The sequence below is a fragment of the Berghia stephanieae genome, chromosome 2 (assembly GCF_034508935.2).
Source record: "Berghia stephanieae isolate SIO BIC M18660-M18661 chromosome 2, UCSD_Bste_1.3, whole genome shotgun sequence".
Taxonomy (NCBI): Eukaryota; Metazoa; Mollusca; class Gastropoda; order Nudibranchia; family Aeolidiidae; genus Berghia; species Berghia stephanieae.
Genome location: NC_088361.1, coordinates 16,902,880 through 16,928,985, shown reverse-complemented (window position 1 = coordinate 16,928,985; position 26,106 = coordinate 16,902,880). Strand labels below are relative to the sequence as shown.

At 34.9% G+C, this 26,106-nt stretch overlaps 1 protein-coding gene across 7 annotated transcripts in view; it reads left to right on the top strand.

Moving 5' to 3' along the window:
- Positions 1-462: 462 nt before the first annotated feature.
- Positions 463-26,106, top strand: part of LOC144964400 (histone acetyltransferase KAT7-like) — a 37,224-nt gene continuing 11,580 nt past the window's right edge. Inside the window, exons 1-10 of one of the 7 annotated variants that reach the window (XM_078898591.1) lie at positions 1,473-1,633; positions 6,188-6,281; positions 6,667-7,005; positions 10,259-10,341; positions 11,636-11,722; positions 13,829-14,035; positions 16,375-16,389; positions 23,969-24,166; positions 24,828-24,917; positions 25,647-25,787. In XM_078898591.1, the coding sequence (XP_078754717.1) occupies positions 1,616-1,633; positions 6,188-6,281; positions 6,667-7,005; positions 10,259-10,341; positions 11,636-11,722; positions 13,829-14,035; positions 16,375-16,389; positions 23,969-24,166; positions 24,828-24,917; positions 25,647-25,787 (1,272 nt within the window). In that variant the 5' untranslated portion in view covers positions 1,473-1,615. Of the gene's footprint in view, positions 578-705; positions 792-1,192; positions 1,634-6,187; positions 6,282-6,666; positions 7,006-10,258; positions 10,342-11,635; positions 11,723-13,828; positions 14,036-16,374; positions 16,390-23,929; positions 24,167-24,827; positions 24,918-25,646; positions 25,788-26,106 lie in introns of those variants that run through there. The other 6 variants (XM_078898596.1, XM_078898594.1, XM_078898592.1 and 3 more) reach the window with 6 other exon arrangements.

Sequence of the window (26,106 nt, the reverse complement as noted above, 5' to 3'; positions counted from 1 at the left end):
GGCTTCAACAGTCGTGTCGTCACTTCCCTCGTAATGACGCATAGTAACTTGGTAACTGGTTCTAGCTATCGGAACAATGGCGGACGCCCTTATGAAATACTTCTCCGACGAGCATTAAAGTGTATCCAGAGAAGAAAAACATTATAAATCTGATCATGTTTTGACTGTTATACATTCTGATTACATGACATGTGAAAAAAGTTCTAGCCAGCACGAAGGATAAAAAATACCGATTTTCTTTGTTTAGAACCAAGCTGCTCGTTGCTAGGCGGACGTGACATCAAACTATTGAATCCTATTGAAAAATAATTTTTTGTTAATATGAAGAAACGCGTAGGGTTGTCACCGTTAAAATCTCAGCGTACCAAGTTGAAGTCACTCAGCGGCCCTGTTATTTTTAGAAAGCCGTTTGTGACTAGTTCTCACTAAATTATTGATGCTCCCTGGGTAAAATACAACATCCCAGTCGGATATAACGTACCTACACACAACATCGTGTTAGCCTACATTGAACATAATAGTTTGAATATAATAATGAAGTACTTTAATGGATGTCTAAAATCAATCATAAAAAAAGGTGAGTTACGTCAATTTTGTTCCATCAATAACTAATAACACTCGTCCTATAAACGTTAACGGTTACACACAGTTTTGTGAGTTGGGATCACAGAAGTCTACCGTATTACATAGTATAACTCGGTGGCTGGGATATTTAATTTGGCAGGTGCCATATTTTTTTTTTTTCAGTTCTCCCGAATGAGGGTGTTGTGTTGAGCCAAGCTGGTAGATAGGTATATGTCATTTCCCAATGACCCGGGTTTTTGTTTTTTTTTTATAAGTGGGGTGGTATCTTTTATCGTTTCAACCATCAGCCATCTGTGCTACTGCAGTACAATATTATTTTTGCGTTCTTTAGATTTGCTAATATTATCATGTGCCTGATTTACTTATTCAGACAAGAAAATGGGTCGCGGACTTAATAGTAACAAAGAGAGCTCCGAGTTGTGCTGTAGGTAGAATGGCAAAAGGCAAAGTAAAGGCCGTCGATAGGCAGAATAACACAACACACGAGTCGGTCTTGCTGAGCAGACCATCGACTAGACTGCGACGAGATTGCCTTTAAATTTTAGGCCAACCAACCAACAACGTCAGTCACGAACTCGGCAAAAGAAAAAATTGCTGCGTTTGCCTCGCCTTCCCGCGTTTCGGTCGACTATCAAGGCTTGGTGAGAGAGATTGTCGGTACTTTTTGAATTAATAAAGCCATTTCCAGAATAATGTTTAGATAATAAGAGAAAGTTCTTAATTGCAACATCTATTATTTTATCACTTTCATTTGAATCTGTAAAAATAATGACTTACCAAATTAAATGATGAGTGGAACGTGAACAATGCATTTGTAAAAAAAAAATGAATTGACTTACTTTGACTTACTCAATGGGCCAACTTGACGAATTGTTTTGTTCTGGTTCACAACCGGAAGAGAGGAAAAAAATATCGACTGATTGTAAACGACCTAAACGACGAAATCATACATTCTGTATCCTGACAGAAAAGGCTACTCAGGTATTTTTATTCTCAAATTGTAAATTCACCAGGCTTCAACAAGAGGAGAATGCCTGGTCGAAGAAAGGTGAGTCCAGAAGCCCTCGACCCTCTTTATAATTTCTTGTCTGAGTCTGAGGCTATTGAATGCTTTGACTTGTTCGCGGCCATCCCCGTCCCCACAACCTGAATCTGACGAATCATTCTCGACCCGCCAACAAGTACAGGGAATAAGGGGCATGATCGGGCCATTTTTCTTTTTTTTAATCTGCTGAAAACGACTCACAGATTCGTAGATGATATCTTTCTTTTACTTACCGTCGTCATGTGACCTTTAGGGGGAAACAGGCTTGTTACAACGGAGACCCGAGGAGACGGGCTGCACATATCTGCTCACACACCACTGATGAACTGGCACACTACACTACTGTCTACTCCCTCATCTGCCTGATTTACAACTACTACTACTAACCACTACTCCAACTTCAACTTCATCAAGAGACGGAGAGTAGGTTAGAGTCCGATTTAAATACAAGCTCAATTATCAGTTATAGATATCAGATTCAGCCGAAGACTGTTCAGTCTTGACTTTTTGTGATGGTTGGTGGACTTGGACTGTTAGTTAGTTATTCTTATACTTATACTTATCTGACTGTCTTCCTTTTCCAATTCCAAGACGTGACCAAAGTCAAATAATGATCTCAAACTCAATCTTCACTCAGTTTTTCACCCTTGTCTTGACAGAGGACCGGAATTGGATAACATAGGTGTTACTAGGGAGTTTAATAGAAATTCTAAATGTACCTCACACACTTGAAACCAATGTCATATGAAAGAGCTGGCAACACAGATTACAAAACAGTTTGAATTTTGTTTCTATCTTGTTTAGAAATGTAGTTACGGCAGTTCAAAGTCTGAAATTTCAGACCGTTTTTACCCCAAAATTACCATTGCAAAGTTGTGACCGAAATCGCGTGATGTTAATAAAAAATGGTTAAAACAGTCAATATGGAGTTCTTATCATATATTGTATACCAAAATGTTCGTCTTATCGAGGACAATGCATTTACATTAATAAAGAGGAAGATAAACAGTTCAAATTAACACATTATTACATAATATGACGCAAAATGTTACATAATCAAAAACTCGGCTAGACGTAATAAATAATTTGCTCTATCGCTTTTGGATTTATCCCCAATATCTCACTGAAACAATTGCAAATAATTACCCTCTTTTAATTAATACATAGAGAATAAAAAAGGGTTTGAGAGTATTTAAATGAAGAGATATAAACATGTTGTGTAATGACATAATGAGTTTATTTTTACCTCTGGAAATTTAATTGCATATAAATAAAATGGTAGATTGAAAAAGTTCAAATAAATTGAAACAGATTCCCTATTATAATTAGAAGGAAAATTCTGGCTTTTAATACTTTAAAAAATTATGCTGAACCACTTTGGGTTTATTGCTATTACATCATTTGAACGGAAATTAATATAATTTTATCCCCCCCCCCCCCTCTCTCTCTCTCAATGTATGGGGGTGTCAAAACTAATAGAACTTCTTACCATAATAATTATTAAGTATTAAGGCTAAGGCCTTTAGAATATGGATACAAATGATAACAAACATATCTAAACATATGGGAAAGAAACTTGATGACTTGATGGCCAAGTAAAATAAAATAAAATTAAAGCAATTGGCATTGTTAAAATATCGATATTATTAATATCGGATTTCACAAAGAGAAGAAATATACGAACTTTTAAAACAAAAACTATAAAATGCCTATAAATAAAGTTGGAAAGTATGTATTTCAAAATAAAAACATAGTAAATAATAGTACTGAAAATATTATGGACTAAATTTAACATAATACATAACTAAATTTAGAATATCGATATGAATATCGATATCGCCCGGCAGCCATGATGAGAAGATAATGTAAACAAGGCATTTCGGCGCAGAGTTAAAAGGTGTCTGCGCATCGATATAGAGCCCTGAAATTTGGCATGAATAAAGTTTAGATGTTATTCTAAAAACAAGCGTTTAAAATTTAAAAACACACGCGGTAAATAAAAAAATAAATGCATTTGAAAATTGCCAAATTTTAACTTCATATAACTTCTGGAATTATTAATGAATTTTTCCTTAATTGGCACCATTTAAAAGGAAATTGAAAGACGAAAATAATGATACCAAAATATATGCGATATTCCTCTTTATAACGAAGTTATGCATCTTTAATTGAACCCCCCAAAACGCAAACGGCAATTTCCAGTCACAACTTTCCTATGGGCGAGCTGGGTCAAAATTTGACTGCCACTGCTGCTGCTCACTAAACTGCCTAGTGTTACGCTGTGGCCACCCACTCCGTAATGATTATTGATTATTTCTGGTTTCAGATTCAGAGTGGTGAAATCTTAGTTTCTAGCTAGTCTAAATTTATAAATAAAGATCATCCATCTTTCCTCGTTTACGTCACATAATCATAAGAAAAAAGAATTTGCCTTTATAGGTACATCCTGTTTCTAAAATAATATGCCACCTTGAGATTCAATGTGTAACCTATTCATTATTAGCTCTCTGAAAGACTGGTTACATACACATACACTTCCAAAGAGTTTGGAACCGGAAGAGTAGAGGTGTGATGTTACGACTTCTCTGTCCTCATGCACAATACTCAATGTATTTATGTTTCGTGTATATCAAAAGCTATTGATATTGTGAAATTTGTGTGGCGCTTAACATTAATTCATTAATATTAATAGTGTGTCCTGAAAGGCTGTGCTAGGTCTCACCAAAAATAATCACTGTTACTGGCACTGGTTACTGTTGGTACCAATTTTTGTAAGTTGCTGTCGTGAGTTGTCTATTACTTTGGCACGTTGATGATTTCTTAAACAGATTGTACAGCTATATAACTATTTTGGTTTGAAGCTGTGAGAGTGGGATATTGGTACTGGCTAGGGGGGGGGGGGGGGGGGGTTACACAACTTTTAAACACCGGATTGGATGAATGTGTGCCTGAGAAGTGAAATACACACAACCCAACACTGGACACTTAATTCCTGCCTAATGCCAATAATGAATAATGTAAGAGAGATTTTCCCCTTTTTGTAATCTGTAGCTTACACAAACATCAGGTCCAAGGGGTTCCTGGTCTCCCATAGAGTGGGCAGGGAGGTACATCTGTGTCTTCCATCCCCGACATCTTTTTTTCCAATTGCTTTCTGATCTGTCTTTGTCTTGGAATGAGATTACTTAGTATTAGTTTTGTTTTGACCCTTTGGCTGGGAGGGAAACAGTCCAATGTATATTTAATAGTTTTGAGAGGTGATATTTTTTTCCTTGTAAATCATCTCTCTGTTATGTATTGTTATATTTGTTGTTTTGAATGTAGTATGTAAGCGTTTGAGTGTGTTCCTCTTAGTGGGATTCTGTGATGGTGTCTGGATAAGATTTTTTGGTGATCTCAAATAAGTACATTGATGATATGCTCTTGGAATCTACATCTGTTCCCTATTTGAACCATTCCCCTTTGTCTTACTTTTTCTTGTATGCTTTTAAATGTTAATCTAGAAATTTTTCGACTTACCATATTTCCTCCTTTTTACTGGTGCTGAAATGACCTAAATGTGTTGCAGGTGCCATAAAACCTTTAAAAACGAACAAACATACATCAGATCTACTAACTTTCTCGGGTCATGCCTGTGTCATGTTATTTTTACTGTGATATTTTAATTTACTCTTAATCAATCCAGATCTTCCAAGTCAAGGCAAAAAAAAAGTAAACTATACAGGTTTTCTTGACTTTTGTAAGCTTGTACGCAATGCCGATCATAATGGCAAATAACGCTTTAGATAAAATTAAGAATTCAATAAGACCTGTGGTTGATAAAAGTGAAAATCCTTTAATTCGACATGGTTTTATAAAAATGTAGAATGAAATCATTTTGACATCTCAATGCTAAAAATATCATAAAATATGAACAAAATTATAGCTTTTGATGCAGGACTAGTTATGGGGGTATGGCATTGTTGGTTCAAAGTTAAGGCATTTCAAAGTGATTTTCATAGGAAAATGAGTGAAAATCTTTCATTTTAGTTTGAAAACAGAATATTTTTTTAAAAGATAATATATCTGATTTTTGTTTGTTACCTGCTTTTTTTTTTTTTTTGGACATAACAAGAAAAATGGCACCTTCTTAAAAAAATTTGAGAGGATATTGTGGAGGGTAAAAGAGGTAGAAGGAGACCAATAAGAAGATGGTCATGAGACATCAGCGAATGTCTGAATAAGCCAGTGACTGAATGAATGTGGAAGAGTGGTGCAAGACGAGCTTATTTCGGTTGGCAGTTGCAGACCCACATCCAGGAGGGATAAGCCGTGATGACAGGCACAGGCGTGTAATGTCAAGGATAACACAAAATTTGTAACGCTCTTAAAGTTTTTATTAAATGAAAGTAATTTGCTTATTTGTATACACTACAATTAAAATTATTCCCATGGGCTATCGTTTTCTTATGTGTAATAGTAATAGCGTGCTTTATGTTTTTAAAAAAATGTTTATATATTTGCATGAAAAAAAAAGAATTAAAAAAAAATATTAATAAACATTGATAAACTTTTCAGCGTGTACGAGAACCAGAGGACAGCGACCAGTCGCATGATAGTGAGGAGGAACATTCAACACGAATGACACGCAGATCCTTGGCAGTTTCAAATGGTAACCCGTATAAATACAGTGGTGATAATTTTTTTAATTAAACTAACTTTGATCAAATTTTAAAGATTGTTTTAACTGAGTGGATGTATAATTGATAAACCCTAGCCATATATTTTTCAATTTCATTGTTTCTTGATTAATAGATTTCATGATAATTTTATTTTATGCAAAATTCAAATTTTAAAATAACATTATGTAACTCTGGGTAAATTTCTATATCTTTAAAAATCCAATAAAAGTCACTCAGACAGATTTCAAATGCTTCTCAGTTGCCAAACAGTGAACGATAAAAGGAGAAAAAAGTGATAGGGCCACTCTCTATCCTTCTGTTACATCAATTATGTCTATAAACATGTTGAAATAGTTCATTTTTATGGTTATATAGGGATCAAAGATGCTCCTGTGGTCAAACGAAGAAGAATTGCAAGGGAACCTGTCATCTCGGATTCAGAATCTGAAGATCCAATGAATGAACAGAGTAAGGGATCTGCTATTTCCAAAGGGAAGTCAGCGTCTTACCCAGGAAAGGTAAAAATTCCACCCAAAAAATCATCAACAAAAGCCAAAGCTAAGCCTTTGCTCAATGGGAATTATGATGATGACAACATAGACTCAGAAGATAGTCAGTCTGTTACTGGAGGATTTTCTGAAAGACGACTTTTACCAAAAACAAATTATGATGAAACTTCAGCTCACTGTCCCCTTCCAGGATGCGATTCAAAAGGTAATTGACAGTATTCTTTTGAATAATGCGCCTAATATAAACTTTAACAAATTACAAATGTGATCTTTATCTGGGAATTCATTTTGCTAATTGTCACCGGCATGCATTATGGCTCTAGAATTTAATGTCGACCATTACAAATCACTTTCTTTGTTATTTTGGTTCAAGTGTGATGATAATATATGTTTGCCTTGTTCCCAGTACTCATTCTTATTCAAATTAAATAGTGTAACATTTTAAAGAATGTTACTGTTACCAAGTCAGAGACTTCAGAGATGCCGTAACTCCAGTTTCACCTTTTAAAAAATTCCGGTCTGGAGCAAAAGATTCTTGGTTACGGGCAATTTAGGGCAAATACTGGTGATGTTTTATTCTTGCAAAGAAAGCCTTCACCTTTTACACAGTGCCATTACAACAATCTCAGCATCATCTTCACTGCCACTACCATTCCCACCTCCTTCATCATAATCATCATCATTATCATTACCACTTCTACAACTACCACTGCACCATTATCGCTATCACCCTTAGACACAAGCACAACCTTATCCTCATCATTACTACAACCACCACCATCACCACACAATCATTACCACGACCACTACTACAACAGTCACCCAGTCACCACCACATCGTCATCACTACCACCACTACTTCATTGTTATGCACAGTGTTGATTTATCTGATAATGTGCTCTTGGAATCTACATCTGTTCCCTATTTGAACCAATTCCCCTTTGTATTGCTTGTTCTTGTGTGCTTTAATTGTAATTCAAGAACTTTTTACTATCCCATTTTCTTCCTTTTTACTGGCGCTGATATGACCTAAATGTGTTGCAAGCACCGTAAAACCCTTAAAAACAAACAAACAATCTTGTAGATAGAAAATAGGTTATTTCCCCTTTGGGGTAAGGGGTTGTTGATTGTTAATATAAATTAATTTTTTAAGATCAGTATGATTGATCTCTCGTGCATAAATATGACGACAAACTTGGTTATGGCACAGGCTCATCTTTTAACTTTAAGTATTCCTACAAGCAAATAAGGCTTTATAATTGCATAAGAATGGCAGTGTAAGGAGCATCAGCACCCTATGAAGGTTGACTCCTGTATTGAGACGTTGAAGTGTATGGATATAAAGTGAATCGGCATTTAAAGGGAGGGGCGACACCTGAAATATCGATTTTTGGGTCAAAATATAAAATTTCAGTTTTTTATTTATTATCAAAGAACAATCCTTTTTTCACATATTTTCAGCACTGATATGGTGATTTGGATAATATAAAGTTTGTAAATCGTCTTTCATAGCCATGGAAGTCGACATGAAAATACCAAACTTTTCAATTTTTTGTGAGAATTCAACTGAAAATAATAGGACTGAAAAGCATTATAATCCATATCGATGTTGTAATTTTTGATATCGATAGTTTAGTCTACTCTTTGCCCGTCTAGTTGACAAGGTTTCAGTCTCAAAAATATCAGAATATGGGCAGGGGAGGGGTTTAGAAACTGTGAGTCGTGAACGAAGATTTTGTGTCAAACAGCTGATAAGAGGTCAAGTTGTCAGGTAAATACAACGTGATCACGAATGGTGCGATCTGATTGGCTGACCTTGTTCTCGACCTCTGACTCCGCGCCAGGGATTGGATGTTGAGTCAGGGTGAAAGTTCGCCTCTCTTACTATTATATTTTACTACGATTTGTTTACATTTCGATTGATCAGTTGTTTTATCAAATTTTGACACGTATTCACGTTAATTATCTCTAAATATTTCCAATTTTTACTGGATTATTATAACTATACCTAAAGTGACAAAAAAATCCAAACGTTGGCTACAGTTATTTGCTACAAAAGCCAAGAAAGCAAGAAAGTTATGATGGCTCGTGGTTGACCCGTGACCACAAATCTTTGATTGGAATTTGGTGTGTGATAGTAAGTAGTATTATGATAAAGCGATTCCAAGCAATGCCACAGCGGAAAGAAATGAAATGGGCTATTCTTGCTGGTCTTTACCACGGTTATTACACCAATGACTTCCCTCAACATAGGTATTGTCCTCCTGAACCGGACTCCAGATGCTTTTATAAAAAATATATTGCTGCCCATGTGTAAACTGTTGACACAAGCAGCGTGTAAATACACTTTTGAATTTTGATTTAATTCATGAGCACTTGAAGCCTGTATATGCTTTGTTGAAGTGTTGTGAGATGAAGACAACACAAAATCCAAACGAAAGGTTTCATAATTCTGTTTGGTCAAGATGCCATAAAACATACTTCCATTCCCTAAAAAAAAGTTGAGTTTGGTGCAGAGTATAATTTTGGTCCAACAGAAATAACATCCCTGAAAGTGTCTTTGGGCATCGGTGGACTGAGAGAACACTCCCAGATGTTGAGTCAGCAAGCAGAGTCAAAAAGACTTGACCAGAGCATAAGGGCTGCTCAACACAAAGAGAAAAAAAAGACGCAAAATGAAAGCTCAGACCCGTGAAAAAGCCCAGAGGGAGGCAGAAAAAGTACACGGGGGACCCTCATACGGTGCTGATATGTTTTGAGCTGGTTGTACCGTTTTGTCTTATTATTTTCATTCATTGTTATCTTTGATCTCGTTTTTCTCAAAATGACATTTTTTAACACTATTTTTTTATCTTATTTTGTCATTTATCAATCAATTTGTTTAAAATTTTGCATGTCTAGAGCTATAGTGATTATCTAAAATCATACAGAAGGAATTTTAAATATCTTTATTATTTTTTGAAAAATTGACATTTTTATGTCAAAAAACATGATTTTTATCATACCGAAAAAAATATTATTTTTAAAAATTTGTAAATAAAAATCTATTTAAAATATTTAAAAAATGCTCTGTATTTTTTTTAACAATATACAAATATACAACCATGCCAAATTTCAAGAAAATTCAATGGAAACTTATTGAGAAAGTAACTTTTTAAAATAGCACCGAGAGAAGAGAAAAATCCAAGATGGCGGCCGTCACCATGGCAACCGGACACGCCCACCGAAATAAATCACATGGTTCGAATCCATTGGTCATAGGCAATGTCCCAATATAAAAAGATATTGGATATAATCATTATTCTTGAAAATAGTTTCAGGTGTCGCCCCTCCCCTTAAAGCATATTCAGAAGTGGGTTATAAATCTTAAATATATTTTTTCATGAATGTTTCTTGAACTGTTAGATTTTTGAAAAATTGAATATAGTGTCAATATATTCTTTTCCTTGTGCATTCAGGTCACTTGAGTGGTCGTCACGAATCTCACAGAACACTGACATCTTGTCCTCTTTTCCATAATACATCAGCCGAAGAATGTAAAGTAAGTGTTAAATGATATAACTGCCGTATTACCCATAATCTTAACGATCTACAACGGTCTACTGACCTGTTTGCAACACTCATCCTATTGCATTTCCCCGTGCCCCCTCCCAAACATAGTAACATTGACTTTTTTGATGATTCTTCTATCTAATCAAAAGTGAGTCTGGACTTTTTCAAACAGATATATTCTGGGGTCTATCTCGGGATAAAACTCAAGATAACCCAGGCATCAACTGCAGTCCAGTGGCACAAATTGGGCAATGGGGCTAAAGTTTCTTGCTCAATGAGAGTATGAGATGCTGACAGTGACACTTAGCCATCTTGTTCCCGTTGTTTACCTGACCATAACTTTGTATCTTTTTTTTTTCAAGTAAAACAATAACAGTGGTGGTTTTATGCTGGTTTTATGTTTGTGTTTATGTATTCAGAAGAATAATATAAGAAATCATTGTTTGATCAGGTTGATCAAGTGCAATCTCACATTTTAAAGACAGAGTAGTGATCCTGTCCTGTGAGAACTTCTTGTTGTTGAATAACATTCATATTTTATGTTGTTTGTTGATAAGGTGTTGTGTCGAAATGGTCCAACATTATTCCAAAATATATTATTTTTCATCACCCCTTGCCAATTTCAAGAGGAATATTTTGATAATTTCAATTTGTGCCTTCATTTTCTTCTATTTTTGTTTCACATAATTTTCAATTTTCACCTATTTTGAGCTTATGGCAGAAGGTCGCTTTTATCTTTGAGGTAATGAAGAGCTGCATATATTGTATTTATTTCGTAACAGGTCACAATTTGTTTCCCTTTATTGCATATAAATCAATACAAAGACTACACTCTTGTTCCATTTTTAATAGCAAATTACATTATTTCCTTTATGGAGATGCTTTTTATCTGCATGGCTGCCAGTTATTACAATTTCGGTATCGAATAAGTAGATTTTTTATTTTATCTTATTTCTTTTAGAATTAATTGATTTGGTAACTGATAAGGAGACAATTTGTGACTCTGATTTCATGATTGGCTTACACAAGGATTATAACCTGCTCTTTATTTCACCTCATTTTTTCCACCCAGCCCCAGCTTGTATTTAAAAAAAATAATTTTTGGTTATCCAAGATGGCCTTTTTTTTCTCCCCTTCAATCTGAACAAACTAAACAGTTTTATAATCATACTGTTTGTTTGGGTAGCAGGTAGATTTATTGGAATTATCAGAGTCTATGAACTTAAAACGTGGCCTTTGGTGATTTTTAAGTACCTACATGTGTATTTGTTTTATAAACTCAGGACAGATATGACAATAGACTGAGAAACATAGAAGAACGGAAAAAAGTTGTCGCTGAATTAAAAGACAGAAGAGGTTTGAGGCATCAAGTAAGTTTTTGTTTGAAAGTTTGAATTAAAATCTTTCATGATTACTGCTCCGCTTGAGCTTAATTTTCATTACAAAAAATTCTCTAATCGATATTTTTTATTGATATTTCAGGTTTTTAAAAATGCTTTTATTTTTCTGTTTTTCTTCTTTTCTTTTTTTTTTTAATTGATTTTTTTGTTGTTTTTATTTTGTCCATTTTGTTTTCCCAGAAACAATTAATTTTTTTTAGATACTTTTTATGGTTGATATAACTTAATTGTAGTATACTTGAGTAAATCAGTGAAATTAGATCAAGCTATGTTTTTGTAATCCAAACACATGCTCTGTCAAGATAGAAGTCATCAGGAGTACCAAATCACCAACCAAAGACATCTTTCTGAATCAGTAAAGGCCTCGAACAACTACAGAAATTCATAATTGAGCATAAAGCTACAGATTAAAAGGCCATCTGTCTACTTTTCCTCTTACTTTTTAATTTTCCTTTTTTGCTTGAATTTTTGCTTTCTCCATTTTTGGTTCGTTACTTCCCTTCTATTTTTATTTTATTTTGATAATTCCAGGAGAAAATTTGTGATATTGATTATCAGCGGATCAATCTTCCGAAGTCTCGATTATCGCGATCAGCGGATCAAAACTCGGAAGTCTCCATTCTAGCTTTATGCACCATGTTTTATTACGTTTTGGAAGGATCACAATCATAGAGGTCTAGTCCTTCCAAGTTTAATAAAACATTGGTGCGCAAAGCTCATGTAGACTTAATAGTTTTGATCAGCCGATTGTGAAAAATGGAGACTTATGAGGTTTTGATCCGACTACCATCAATATTTTTCTGCACCAATCATTTTGCCGTCAAGAATTCAAATAGTTTTTCCCTTCTTCTCTTGTAAACAGTGCCCAATTGAGCAAACAAATATCCCTTACTTATATATAGATGATTGATGTTAACTCTTTTAACATATGGAGAGCACTCCAGAGAGAGAGAGAGAGACTCTGAGAAATATAAATTGTTCATGAATTGTCTGAAGCTTTGTACAGACATGGAATGTGAGGAAGTTAATTATTTTGGTAGAAAGCGTAAAATATGCCTTTAAAAGGCCTTATTTTGCATCAACTTTTCAACAATTCTCCCAGACCTCCTTAGAAAGCTCACCAGACAGGTCTGCTTCTCTCAATAAACTATAATTTTCGATTCCTACTTGATGTTATGGAGATAATTTGTGACCCGCTTCATCAATGTGGTTTTATGTTGAGATTGATTTAGATTTGAGGAAAACTGAGTTGAAAAGTCAAAATTATGAGAATTTGGCAATTTAAATTAGTTGAAGTTTGAGAAACAACTTAAATCTTCTCAATGAAGACACCTTTTGACTCCTGTTTTTAGGTCGAATTTTAAGCATCTTATTCAACCCCCAGCATAATACTGTTTTGAGATGGCGGGTTACATATCTGGTAATATAGTTGCATTGACACCTGCCTGAGCTGTGCACATCATACTGGTCCTCGCTGTGCAATTGTATATTTCCTGCTGTACATTTCCATCTTCTGCAAAAGATTTCAAAATTTTTATGTTTGGATGTTTCAAGTTGTTTTGGAATTGATTTTTCTTTTTTTTTTTTTATGTTGATAATTTTTGGTGCTTTAGTCATTTAAGATAAATTTTGGTGGAAACTTCTAAAAAATTTATTTTAGATGACTACTGGAAGCTTTTAGGTCAAGTGTAAAGTTTTTGTGCTTTTGGGAGTGGTGAAGATGGTTGTCCTTTGTATTATTATTATTTATTTTGTTGTTGTTGTTGTTGTTGTTGTTTATTCTGAAATAATCAGTCGTGAGTATTTGGGTTGTCATTATTTTATCTCAGCAAAGCATATGTTCAAATACAGGATTATTGAGTGCAAATAAAGAAGGTAATAATAAAAAAAATACTTAAAAATCAATACCCACACCACCTGTTAAGATTACAGAGGGTGTTTCTGTATCAGCGAGATATGACTGTATTTGTTTTTGATTTGGTTGATTAAAAATAAAAAACATCGTTTCTTTTTTTTCTAAAGTTGATGCCAACCATATCATGTGACCAGTGTTTTGACTTTGTACTTATATTGCAGGCTCTAAGCGAAACGCAGAAACAAAAACATGATAAAATAATGAAAGCTCGGGGCAAGAAGCCTGAAATCACAGATGATGTGAAGGAGCATCACAGAAAGCATAAGGAGGAGCATGGGTCATCTAGACAGCCGTTGATCAGTGGCCTGACCTCAGATTATGACTATGAGCTTTTTAGGGAAGCCCAGTCCAGGGCTTGTGAGTTACTGGTAAGTTTGCTTTTCAATTTAAAAATTTTTTTTTTTTTTCAGTTCTGATTTGAATTTTAAAATGTAAAGAATATAATGAATGAACATTGAACAGAATAGTGTTGTTACATTTTTCAGCTATCCGAAATTGTATTAAAATTGGGTACATAAAGTGAATGACTGTCCCTTGCGTTAACTTATATTGTGACCCAACGTCTTAAAATGGTATTATTTCGGGATGACAGAGGTACTGGAAACTGAGTTGATGGTCAAAAATATGAAGATTGGGGTTGATTTTCTTTTCTTAATTGTGTAGAATAGATACAATTTCTTGCTTTGCAAAAAATGCAACTTCATTTTTCTGATAATGTTAGGCCTAAATTGACTTCTTGTCATCCCGACATAATATTGCTTTGAAGTGTTGGGCTACGATTTGCCACTAAGCTCTGAGTTACAGCATCGATTTTGCTTATCAGGAGTTAGTTGATATTTCCTATAATTTCAAATGGAACACTCAAGCCTGTTTCAATTATATTTAATTTAATTTTTCATTTAAATCAATAAGTTTTTGTTCTTGGGTGTATATAAATAGCATTTCTTCTTGTTTAACTCTCTCGAGTTCATATACATAGAAAATCGAACTAATTTGTTCGATTTTCAATCAGGGTAAACTCGAGAGAGAGTTAAGTTGTTACAAAGTTATTGAAAATATGTTTGTTAAATTTCATGCAAGTGAGACCATTACTATGTTGCTGGATGAAATTTGATACAGTGGTATTTATTATTTATGATTGAAGTGTCAATCTGCTGGACTACTGCTGGTAAGATATCGCCCATGGGCATTGATCTATAACGGGGCGCAGCGCTCTATGACATTAAATTTATAATTCTCACTCCTATTTTGCTAATGGATTATTGACATTTTTTGAGACTATCTTGATTGGATGAAGGTAAGTTGTAGTCATTTGTTTCATCATCCTCTTCAAAATCATCCCTTGGATTACTCTGAATATGTTTTTTTTGTTTGTTTTTTTTGGATGAGATTTTTGTTTTACAGTGGTGCCAACCTTATGTAAAAAATGCGTATTTTTACGCATTTTCATTCATTGTACACATTTTGCTGAGGATTGTACGCATAATAAAATTTCTACACAAGCATTTTTAGCAGTCATACACTTTTTGGTGTCCTTAAACACTAACTGTTTCTTGACCCATCAGAATTATACATGGATCTGGAAGTTGATACTGTTTAACATCTATAAAGTGTAAGCTTATTCATTATTTCAAATATTGATTAATCATTGCTAGTATGGTCTAATTGCCCATTAACAGATTTAGTGCTAATTATCGATTTTGCAGAATTGTACGCATTTTTTCAAAATCTTACTCATTTTGGCCCTCCATTGTACACATTTACATGGGCCAGGGTTGGCAGCACTGGTTTTAATCCTTTTAAAACATTTAACTGCATACTCTGGAAAGACACATATTTAAGAATATGGCCAGATAACTCGTCTTTCAAATTTCTATTGATTTGAATTACCCTCATCTTGGCAAAAACTTTCAAACCTGGGACCATGCAAAGTCTTCAATCAAGTTCCCGGTTTGAGAGTCTTTGCCAAGATGTGGGTCATTTACATCGGATCAATATTTGGAGGACAAGTTTTCTTACCAAATGTTTAAATACATCATCTTTCCAGAGTAATGCGGTAAACTGGTTGAGGTTGGTTAAATGATTTATAGTGTTGAAAGCGCCATTAAACACATAAAAAACAAAAACAAACAAAGGTTGGTTATCATCTCTTTTCACCAAAAGTTCAGTTCCAGGGACGTACCTGGTCTTATTAATGTTACTGTCATCTTGATTAAATTGATTTGGTCTGCTGCACTGTCAAGAGTTATAGAACAAACGGCTATATGGTCAAGTGGTATGACACTCGCTTTCGGATCGGAAGGTTCTGAGTTTGAGCCTCGCTCTGCGCATAGTTGAGTCCATGGAAGAGGCTCTTTACTCACATTCTCTCACTGTACTCAGGTGTACAATGAGTACCTGGCCGTTAACAGCATCGTCTCTGTCTGGGAAAAACTGTAATATCGCCTGACAGGCGTCGTGTCTCGTTCTACATGTGGGTCAGGGACCCCTTGTTAAGCGCTTTGAGCACATTTAGTGGATATTGCGTTATATAAAAGCTCAATTTTTATTTTTATTTATTTATTTACTTTTTTTTTTCTATGATGTGAAAGAAATACAAAGTCACAGTTAAAGAGTTAGTTGAAAACTGTTGAATGTATTACGTGATAAAATGTTATTTAATTTATTTTGGTGTTTCTTTCCCACACTGACTATACGTAACTAATAGGATATACCTTTCAATGTAAGTGATTTGCTTTTAACAGGTGGTAAAATGGCTGTTTTATTCCCCCCGTCTTTGTTATACATGTGATGTTTCCCCATCCATATGTAATTAAATGTCCACATGCAATTCAATTCTATATCATTGCATTTTTATTTGTGAAAATTTAGTAAATGAATTTGTTCAAAAGTTATAAGATTCATGAGTAAAGCTGAGTTAAAATGAATGTGCATTGAAAATTTTTTTAAGCTGGCATAACAGCAGGGCTGAGAATCTTCCGCCTAAAGGCGGATTTCCGCCTAAATGGTAGTTTATCTCCGCCCATCCCATCACATTTCCTCCTTTTTCAAATTTGCCTTGTCAAACATTTTCCTCAAAACCACAAAATCACCATTATGTCATATGTCATATTTTGACACCTGTGCTCAGTCTCGTGAAATTTAGTGACGGTCCCGTTTTTATGACGTTGGGCCAGACAGTATGGCACCAGATGTCACAATTGACACAGAAGACCAGTAGTGTTCTTTGATTAGTTAGTTGATGGTTGGAAGGGAAGGGGAGGGACAAATGGGTCTGGGTTTTTTTCCCCTGTTGTAGGTACCTATTGCCTTTTAAATCTCTCTCTCTCTCTCTCTCTCTTTTTTTTTTTTTTCCCTTTGCCTTTCTTTCTATTTCTCTGTTATTCTTCTTCTTTTTTTTTAATTTGGATATAGAATTCAAAAGGTCAATACATAAGTTATTCTGGTAAAGAAGTCTCTCCTCCTCTCCCCCCCCCCCCCCCCTTCTCTCTCTCTCTCTCTCTCTCTCTCTCTCTCTCTCTTTCTTTCTTTCTTTCGCAACCTCATTAAATCATCTAGTATAGAGATGATATATTAGAACAAAGCAATGGTGGTTGGCTTAGTTTAATCTTTTTTCTTTTTACCTTTGGACTTATGGCTTTAAATTTGAGAGATTCTTGGGTTGTATTTATAAGCTGACTAACTACTAGGTTTCTTTGCTTGTGTTTAATCGATAGACCGAGAAATGTTCCTCCTTTTTGACAATTGCTATTATCATCACTGAATAAAAAAACACTCACCAAAACCACTACATCAACATCTCTACCACCACTACTATGACAATCACCACCACATCATCATCCCTACCACCACTACTACTACAAATAGCACCACATCATCCCTACCACCACTACTACTACAACTACCACCACATCATCAACCCTACTACCACTACTACAACCACCATCATATCATCATCCCCACCACCACTACTACTTCAACCACCACTACATCATCATCCCTACCACCACTACTACTACAACCACCAAACCATCATCCTTACCACCACTACTACTACAACCACCACTACTACTACAACCACCACCAAACCATCATCCCTACCACCACTACTACTACAACCACCAAACCATCATCCCTACCACCACTACTACTACAACCACCACAACATCATCCCTACCACCACTACTACTACAACCACCAAACCATCATCCCTACCACCACTACTACTACAACCACCACAACATCATCCCTACCACCACTACTTACTACAACCACCACATCATCATTCCTACGACCACTACAACTACAACCACCAAACCATCATCCCTACTACCACTACTACTACAACCATCACAACATCATCCCTACCACCACTACTACTACAACCACAACAACATCATCCCCACCACCACTACTACTACAACCACCACCAAACCATCATCCATACCAACACTGCTACTACAACCACCACAACATCATCCCTATCACCACTACTACTACAACTACCACCACATCATCATTCCCACCACAGCTACTACAACCACCACCACACAATCATCCATACTACAACTACAATCACTACCACATCATCCCTACCACTGCTATTACTACAAACGCCACCACATCATTATCCCTACTACAACCACCAAATGTAAGTACACTTTCAACTTTTGAAATTCCACCGAGTCGTGTTAGAACTTGCTGCAAGACAAATTTTGGATCGCATCTCAGTAAATTTGAGTGAAATTCAAATTTATAGGTTATGGTCGCATGGATGGGTCATGATCTTCACGATGAAAAATTTCCTCCTTTTTTGTGACCAGTCATTCTCACCCCTGAACAGCCAACTATCGGGGTAAAACCAGGACTATCCCGATTTAGCAATCTGGAGGAAAGTTTTAAAAAAAGAAAAAGAAAAGAAAAGTTAGATATCTTGACTAGATATTTAAGACCCGGAACTGATGTGGGGCAGATTTGCCATGACCATACTAGACCTGTAAATTCTCAGTCAATTAACTGAAATCAGTCAATTTGTCAAATTCAAATATTTTAAAAAAAAGGAAAGAAAGAAAGAAGTGAAGAAAGAAAGAATTCACAAATCGTAGTCGAATGACCGTAAAGTAATTAGGAGTGTTCCATAACGCTACGCATAGCTCATGGGAGCCGTTAGTATTAACGATGGATTTATTGCCAAGGCTAAGCGGCGCTTTTTAGAATTGGCGTGACTGAACACATCCCAGTGTAATTTCACACAGTCTTCGTTAAATTATTTTTTCACTTTCCAACCTGTCGTGATCCCAACGATAGCCAATTTTAACTGAGCCGCCGAGCGATAAATTTCACTGTTTCGTCTAAGCTAAAATTGACCACAATTACAAGCTGGGTTTTAAAAGTATAAAAAAAAATAAAATGCGAATGCCGGAAGTAACATCTCTAGTAGATGATGGAGACACCTTTAAATCGAAAGTTAGATTAGGATAGATTGCTACAAGCACATTTCGATTGCCTCACATTGTAAACAAACTGGTTGACCGTTTCTTCACTGATTGAGTACCTGATTATAAGGAACAATGGTAAGTAGCCTAATTAATTCCCGTGCAAATCAGGACGTTTTCTGCCATTGTTTTGCTCAAGCCCAAGCGATCTTGCTGTTTTGTGGCGATTTACCTTCATTTCGATTCTTTGAATTTTTCCGCTACGCCTGCCGAAGTTTCTTCTTGATAATTCACTTCTACTTAATAATTCAGTGTATTGGCCAGAAGTCATATTTATTTAAGTTTTTTTTTCTCTGTCATTTACTGATTGAAAATCAAGTTTGCTCATTGCTACATTATTCTAATGTTCTCACAATGGCTGAGCTGTTCGTGGATCGCAATTCAGACTTGTCGAGCATCGATAAAGTTGAAGATGTGAGTGTGAGGAATAAATTCAATTGGTCATGGCTAGAAGTTAAAGATGATAATGGTGATTATTTTTCTGACTATGTCAAAGAAAATTCCAGAGGCAGGAATATGACTTTGATGAAGTCATCTTTACCTATATGAATGACATGCTTATTTAGCATTCCTTCTACATCAAATTATGGCAGTCATACTTCCAGTAAGAAATAACACCCACTATTTTAATGTATTGTATTTATCACTCTCCTCTCCAATGATGCCCTTATTTTAAAAAAAATAATTGAATCTTCTGTTTGTCGAAGAGTTTCAGTCAATTTTTATAGAGCTCATTTACAGGTCTACCATACACTTAGTACCAGTTTGACTTAACAATACAATGTCAATCTGTATTTGTTCCATAATAGTCCAAACATACTGCCATTTTGAGTCATGACAGGTGCCGGCTTTGTGGTCTAGTGGTATGACACTCGCTTTCGGATCGGAAGGTCCTGGGTTCGAGCCTCGCTCGACGCATAGTTGAGTCCTTGGAAAAGGCTCTTTACTCACATTCTCTCACCGTACACAGGTGTAAAATGAGTACCTGGCCGTTAACAGCGTTGTCTTTGTCCGAAAAATTTGTAATATCGCCTAACAGGCGTCATGTCTTGTCCTACATGTTAAATGTTGCTGTTGACCAGGGACCCCTTGTAAAGCGCTTTGAGCACGTTAAGTGGATATTGCGCTACATAAAAGCTCAATGTTAGCGTACATTAGGGTGTCCGTTTTAGCTCTTTGGAAAGTTGGCCGTTATGAGCTTGATTGATTTAGGTCATATGTTCTCAGTAAAAACTCATAGTTTTATTTGTTGGACAGGGAAAAAAGTATTCAGCAAGCATGTGTTAATAGGCAAATCAAAGTTGCCAATTTTCCGATTATTTCCGGAATTCAGTACGATATAAACCCGCAGTATATTTTCCAATCACCTGTTAAACTGAAAAAAAAGTAAATACATGTCCTTTTACTGGAGTTCGCACTCAGAAGGAGGTCAGTCTATGTGTTGACGTAAAAGTTCAGTAAATAGTTGCCTCCAAAATTGGCAACCCTGATAAGGGTCATTAACCTGAAAATGTATTTGAAGAAAGAAATCTAAAAATAAGTTATTGAAGCCTTATACAATAAAAGCTTACTTAAGATCAGGATGGTCTATGTATCAGTCAAGGAAACTATGTTAACACTGTAGTATCGTGATTATAATAAATGTCTTTATTTCAACTTATATGAGGATCATGAGGGGTTTTTTATTGTACAATTAGTGGGTTTAGTTTTTATATGAACTTTTTGAAGATAAATCCTATATTATCAATCAACTCATATCACTTTTATATTTAAGTATTCACCTTTGTAATATTGCAATTTTTATTTTCATATATTTGAGATAGGATTTAATCACTTTTAAAAAAATAGAAGACATTTATTTAAAATAATTTGGTAGAAACCTATATGATATTTTATATTTAAGTCAAATTTACTTTCTAGTCTAGTCAAATTTACTTTCTAGTCTTATTACAAAAAAAATGAAAAGTGTTTTTGGGTTTGTTTGTTTTTCTCTCTCTCTCTTTCTTTGAATTAAGTAATTTGATTTCTCAGACGGATGACGGACAATCTTCCTTTTTAAAATTATTGCCTTTTCTTCTTCTTTTGAAATATTTCTGGGGGATTTTTTTTTCTTTTTCATTTCTGTTGGTTATTTTTCAACATTCTGAGATAAAATGAAAAATGTTAGGAATTTGTTCTTTGGAATCAATAGTGAGTTTCAAAATATTTGACAGTGCTTATTCCTATTGTAGACCTGCTTACTATTATGAAAAGAACTATATGAGCATTTCTAAGTCATTTAAAGTTAATGACACTGAACGTTGATGCTAGACTTTTAAGGATTTTGAAGTGATATTTAGTCATCAAGAGGGTTCATGATTGTTGATTTTTAAGGTTAACTAGAGCGGCAACAATTTTTATCTCCTAAAAATTGTGAATTTTTATATTTTCAAATAGGCAGGTCTGCTGTTGTATCTTTGTTAGGTCAATTTGATGCTCCCTTTGTATTTCATTTTGTATCTCATCTAATAGAATATTGTTTTCTCTCATCTCAGAGGGTTTTTTTCTTTTCTGTTTTGTTTTTTTTTAACCCAAGTTTTTGTGTAAAATTGATTCAGTCAGCAATGCAATTGTTGTAGCGTGAATTATTCATTTGAGTTTTAGTTTCATTACAATCATTTTTGTGTGTTTGCAGGATTTGAATTATGTGACATTTGCAAACCTGTGTACTACTTACAAAAAATGTGTAAAATTACGAAATTATGGCTTCAAGTTCAAGTTCAGAACTTCACGAGCATTTCTAAGTCATTAAAACATATTGACAATAAATGTTAATGCTACTCTACATAATTTAAGGGATTTTGTTATCTTATCCAATCATTGGAAGGGTAAATGGTTGATTTTTAAAGTTAACTATAGGGAATGTGATTTATATTTCCTAAAATCTGCGAATTTTTAAATTTTCAAGTAGGCAGGTCTGCATTTGTATCATAGAGTCAATATGATGATTGATGCAAACTTATCAGGAACTATTTGATATTCCACTCTTGTCTTTAGCATTTAGCTTTAGTGGGATATTTCTTATAATAGTTCTAACGTGATGGACATAATCTCCAAAAGTTACCCTCGGTGACAAAGTACAGTACTTGTGTTGTTGTGACAAAGTGGTGTGCTGTTCCCCAAGGATTTGTATGTTAATCAGAGTTGAAAGTTGGGTGGAAATGTCCAGCACTGTTGATTCTTAGCTATGCAATTCGGGAGATTGCCAGAAAAAAAAATCCCGCTGGTAATGGCTAATGAAAAAAAAAACCAAAAAAAAACCTAGGAATCCCTTTAATCTAAGTTTGTGAGAAAAAACAATGCACAGACTATGACATCATCAAGACTGCGTTGCTGAGCATCAATGTGATATTTTTTGTTTTTTGGAGGTTGAGTCGGATAGAATGGAGGGATTTTACTTTATTTGCAGGATTTTTTATTCGTTTATGGGTTTTTTTTGGAGGATTCTGATGCCAGGAAAACTCATCCTCCCCCCAGCTTTCAACCGTGATATTAAAATGTCCAGTCCTTGAGTTCTTAGTTAAGGTGTGCTGTAGTCTATGTCAATGATGTTTTCCATGGAGATAAGGAAAGCTGTTTTTGAATATGGGTTACCCTTCTTATCACTATTGTACTACTTTGTATTGTTCCTACCACCAAGAGGATGTGAATGATCAAATTGGTCAAAAGCAAATAATGCCAGGTTCAGTAAAGAAATTACCAAAGTTTCCTACTTTGTGTCAAATTTTTATCTCACTAAATTACCTTGAAATTAGTCTTGATTATCAAAATAAGTCCATTGCTTACTATTAGCCTCCGTTCTGGGTGATAGGGATTTGAGAGTTGTAGGGATAACAAATTTTCAGGAAAATCACCACATGTACAGTTTTATTCAGACTTATAAGGCCAAAAGGTCGCTATTCACAAAAATTATTTTTACATTTGACGAAAAAAAAACCCCCAAAACACACAAATGCTAGATTGGATTATTAGACAATGGAATGGTTTCATTTTTTGTCCATTTCTCTGGCTTAAATAAAGAAAAATATATCCAAATACTGTTAATCTTTACCTAGCAAGCACCAACAATAAGACATGAATAGCTTCTTATAGCTTCGAAAAAGTGTGAACAAACTCGATACTTTGCCCACATGTTTTTGAACACTTTTATTAGAAACTTATTACTGCTATGTTTCTGGTAGAATTTGTAAATTTTTGAATGACTGAATTAGGAATTGTCAAATGAACAGAATCATACCTGGCTGTAAAGCAATCATTTTTGTGGTCAATTATGTATGTCTGCTTTATTTGTACAACACTATCAATACTACTGACTCGAAAACAGTTTATCGCATCTTTATCACATTAGGTTAGTCGCAATTATTCGTTTGATCAGCAATGCTTTATCCACCCTATGTAAGTAATTCTTAGATTATATTATTTTTTAACCTTTTGCCTTTTCACGCCTTCTTTACTAAGTACTAACGATTCATTCATAACTCATACATTCATATTAATAACGTATTATATTCTTTGCCTTTATCAAAAACTGGGCTTGAAAATTTTCCAGATTAATATGGTGTTCTGCTGACATATCCCTTTTTAAGGAACTGTTTTCGAGTTTTGTTTGTTTCATATCTTTGCTATTGTTTTTGTTTTTTGTTTCCTTTGTTTTTATTTACCCTCACGCTTGTTACACGCTTGCCTCCTTTCATTTCCACCCCGCCCCTTTGGGCTTTTGTTGTGTAGAAGGGACTGGGAATGTATTCCTTTTCCTTTGACCAACAGGAGCACTCAATGGCCCAGCACTTTGCCAAGACAGATCTTCAGGAGTATCGCATCAAGATGGTTGAGATTGGCCGCTATGAGATCAACACTTGGTACTCCTCCCCTTATCCCGAAGAGTACGCCCGCCTGCCAAAGATTTACCTCTGTGAATTCTGTCTCAAGTACATGAGGACAGCCACAATCCTACGGCGTCACATGGTAATCTTTCTAGATTTTTGTTATTGGTTATTACATAAAGTAAACTATTGTTTCTTTAGTATAATGGCTCAAAGTAACTTAATTTCACGTTAAATCATCAGTGGCTTGAACTGTTTTTTGTTGATTAAATCAATAACTTGAATTTTATTTGACCAAAATATAAAATGTTGATCATTAAGTTATCAAATGCATTTCAAAACAAGTCGAATGTTACAGCTAGAAAACAAATTGTGAAGAGTAACAGGTAGTGTGCATTTAAAGAATAATATAATCTTTTCTTTAAGATTTGGAATCATTTTCATTTCTAATAATAATAATATTACATGGCATTTATTTCACACATTTTCATCTCTAGGTGATGCTCAATGCACATTACAAATGAATATACACATGAAACGTATATCACATATATATCTATTTTGTTTTGTTAATTACATTTGTTTTTATTATTATTATTATTATTCAATTTACATTTATTTTTTTTCAAAGTGTGGGCTCCTTATAAAATTGTATTTGTTATAATGGATTTTTAAAATATTGCGCTAACTGTTGAGTGATTTACGCACAAAGTGTAATAAAAATGTATTTTTAACGAGATTTCTACTCCACTATTTTTTTATTGGATTTACTTATTTTTTTGTGTCGTGTACTGTCTTTTCAGGCAAAATGCTTGTGGCGTCATCCGCCTGGTGATGAGATTTATCGGAAATTGAATATATCCGTGTTTGAAGTGGATGGTAAAAAAAATAAGGTAATGGTTTATTTTATATTGAGCGTGCAAAACCATTTATTTATTGTGCATTTATTAATTTCTTGATTAGTATCAGGAAGTATGATTTCTGCCACTTAAAATTTAAAAAATTGATAATGAGAGGAAAGTGGAAATTATTTTCGGGTGTCAGACAATTGGTTTATAGAGCTATTTACTTTCTCAGACTCACATTGATATCAAATAAGTGTCCTCAAGTTAAAAAAAAAAACCAACAAAATAAGTAGGCCTTCAGAGCCATCAGGCCCGTGAAGTTGGGTTTTATCTGGTTTTCTACAGCATGCTACCCTTTGGATAGGACGCTAGTCTATCGCAAAGTATTTTTTGCCCTGCCAGATCTAACAGACTCGGCTACCCAATCACTGTTGGTAGTGGGGGGCGGGGTTGAAACTTTTTTTGACTTCACCTGGGATCGATCTCAGTCCCTTTGCGTGTTAACCGATTGCTCTACCAATTAAACTAGTGTCTCCTAGCAATCAAGTTTTATTTTTAGAAATAGAATGGGCTTGCAATTATTTCTTTATTTTAGTTGTCTTGTATTCAAGGACATCTGTTGAGATGCGTAATAGTAATAGCATTTTCTTGAACAATCATTTTGAAATAAGTTAGGGGATGATTATAAGATGACGTAATAGGGAACTTATTACTTTTCCGCAATTTTTTCGGATTATTTATTTTTTTAAATTGCACTATTTATTTGTATCGTTTTAGGTGTATTGCCAGAACTTATGTCTATTGGCAAAGTTGTTTCTAGACCACAAGACACTTTACTTTGATGTGGAGCCATTTTTATTTTACGTCATGACTGAGAATGATAGCTCTGGTTGTCATGTTGTTGGATACTTTTCAAAGGTTGGTTGACTTTTGTTTTACAGGCCTCGAAGTGGGCCGGGAAAACCGGGAAAAGCCGGGAACTTTATTTTGAAATTTCCCGACCGGGAAAAGCCGGGAAAATCGGTGAAAATTGTCTGGGGCCGGGAAAAAGCCGTGAGAAAAATTTAGGTGAACAACAACCCAACATGTATTCTTCCGCGTAATCATTACCCAACCTGCGAACGATCGACTAGAGCATGGCAGCAGCCTCTTATGGTTTCCTCACACTACAAGGCCCTATGTTATGACGATCGACCCAATCAGCAAAGTCCGGTCCGCATTCGTAGAGTACACAGAC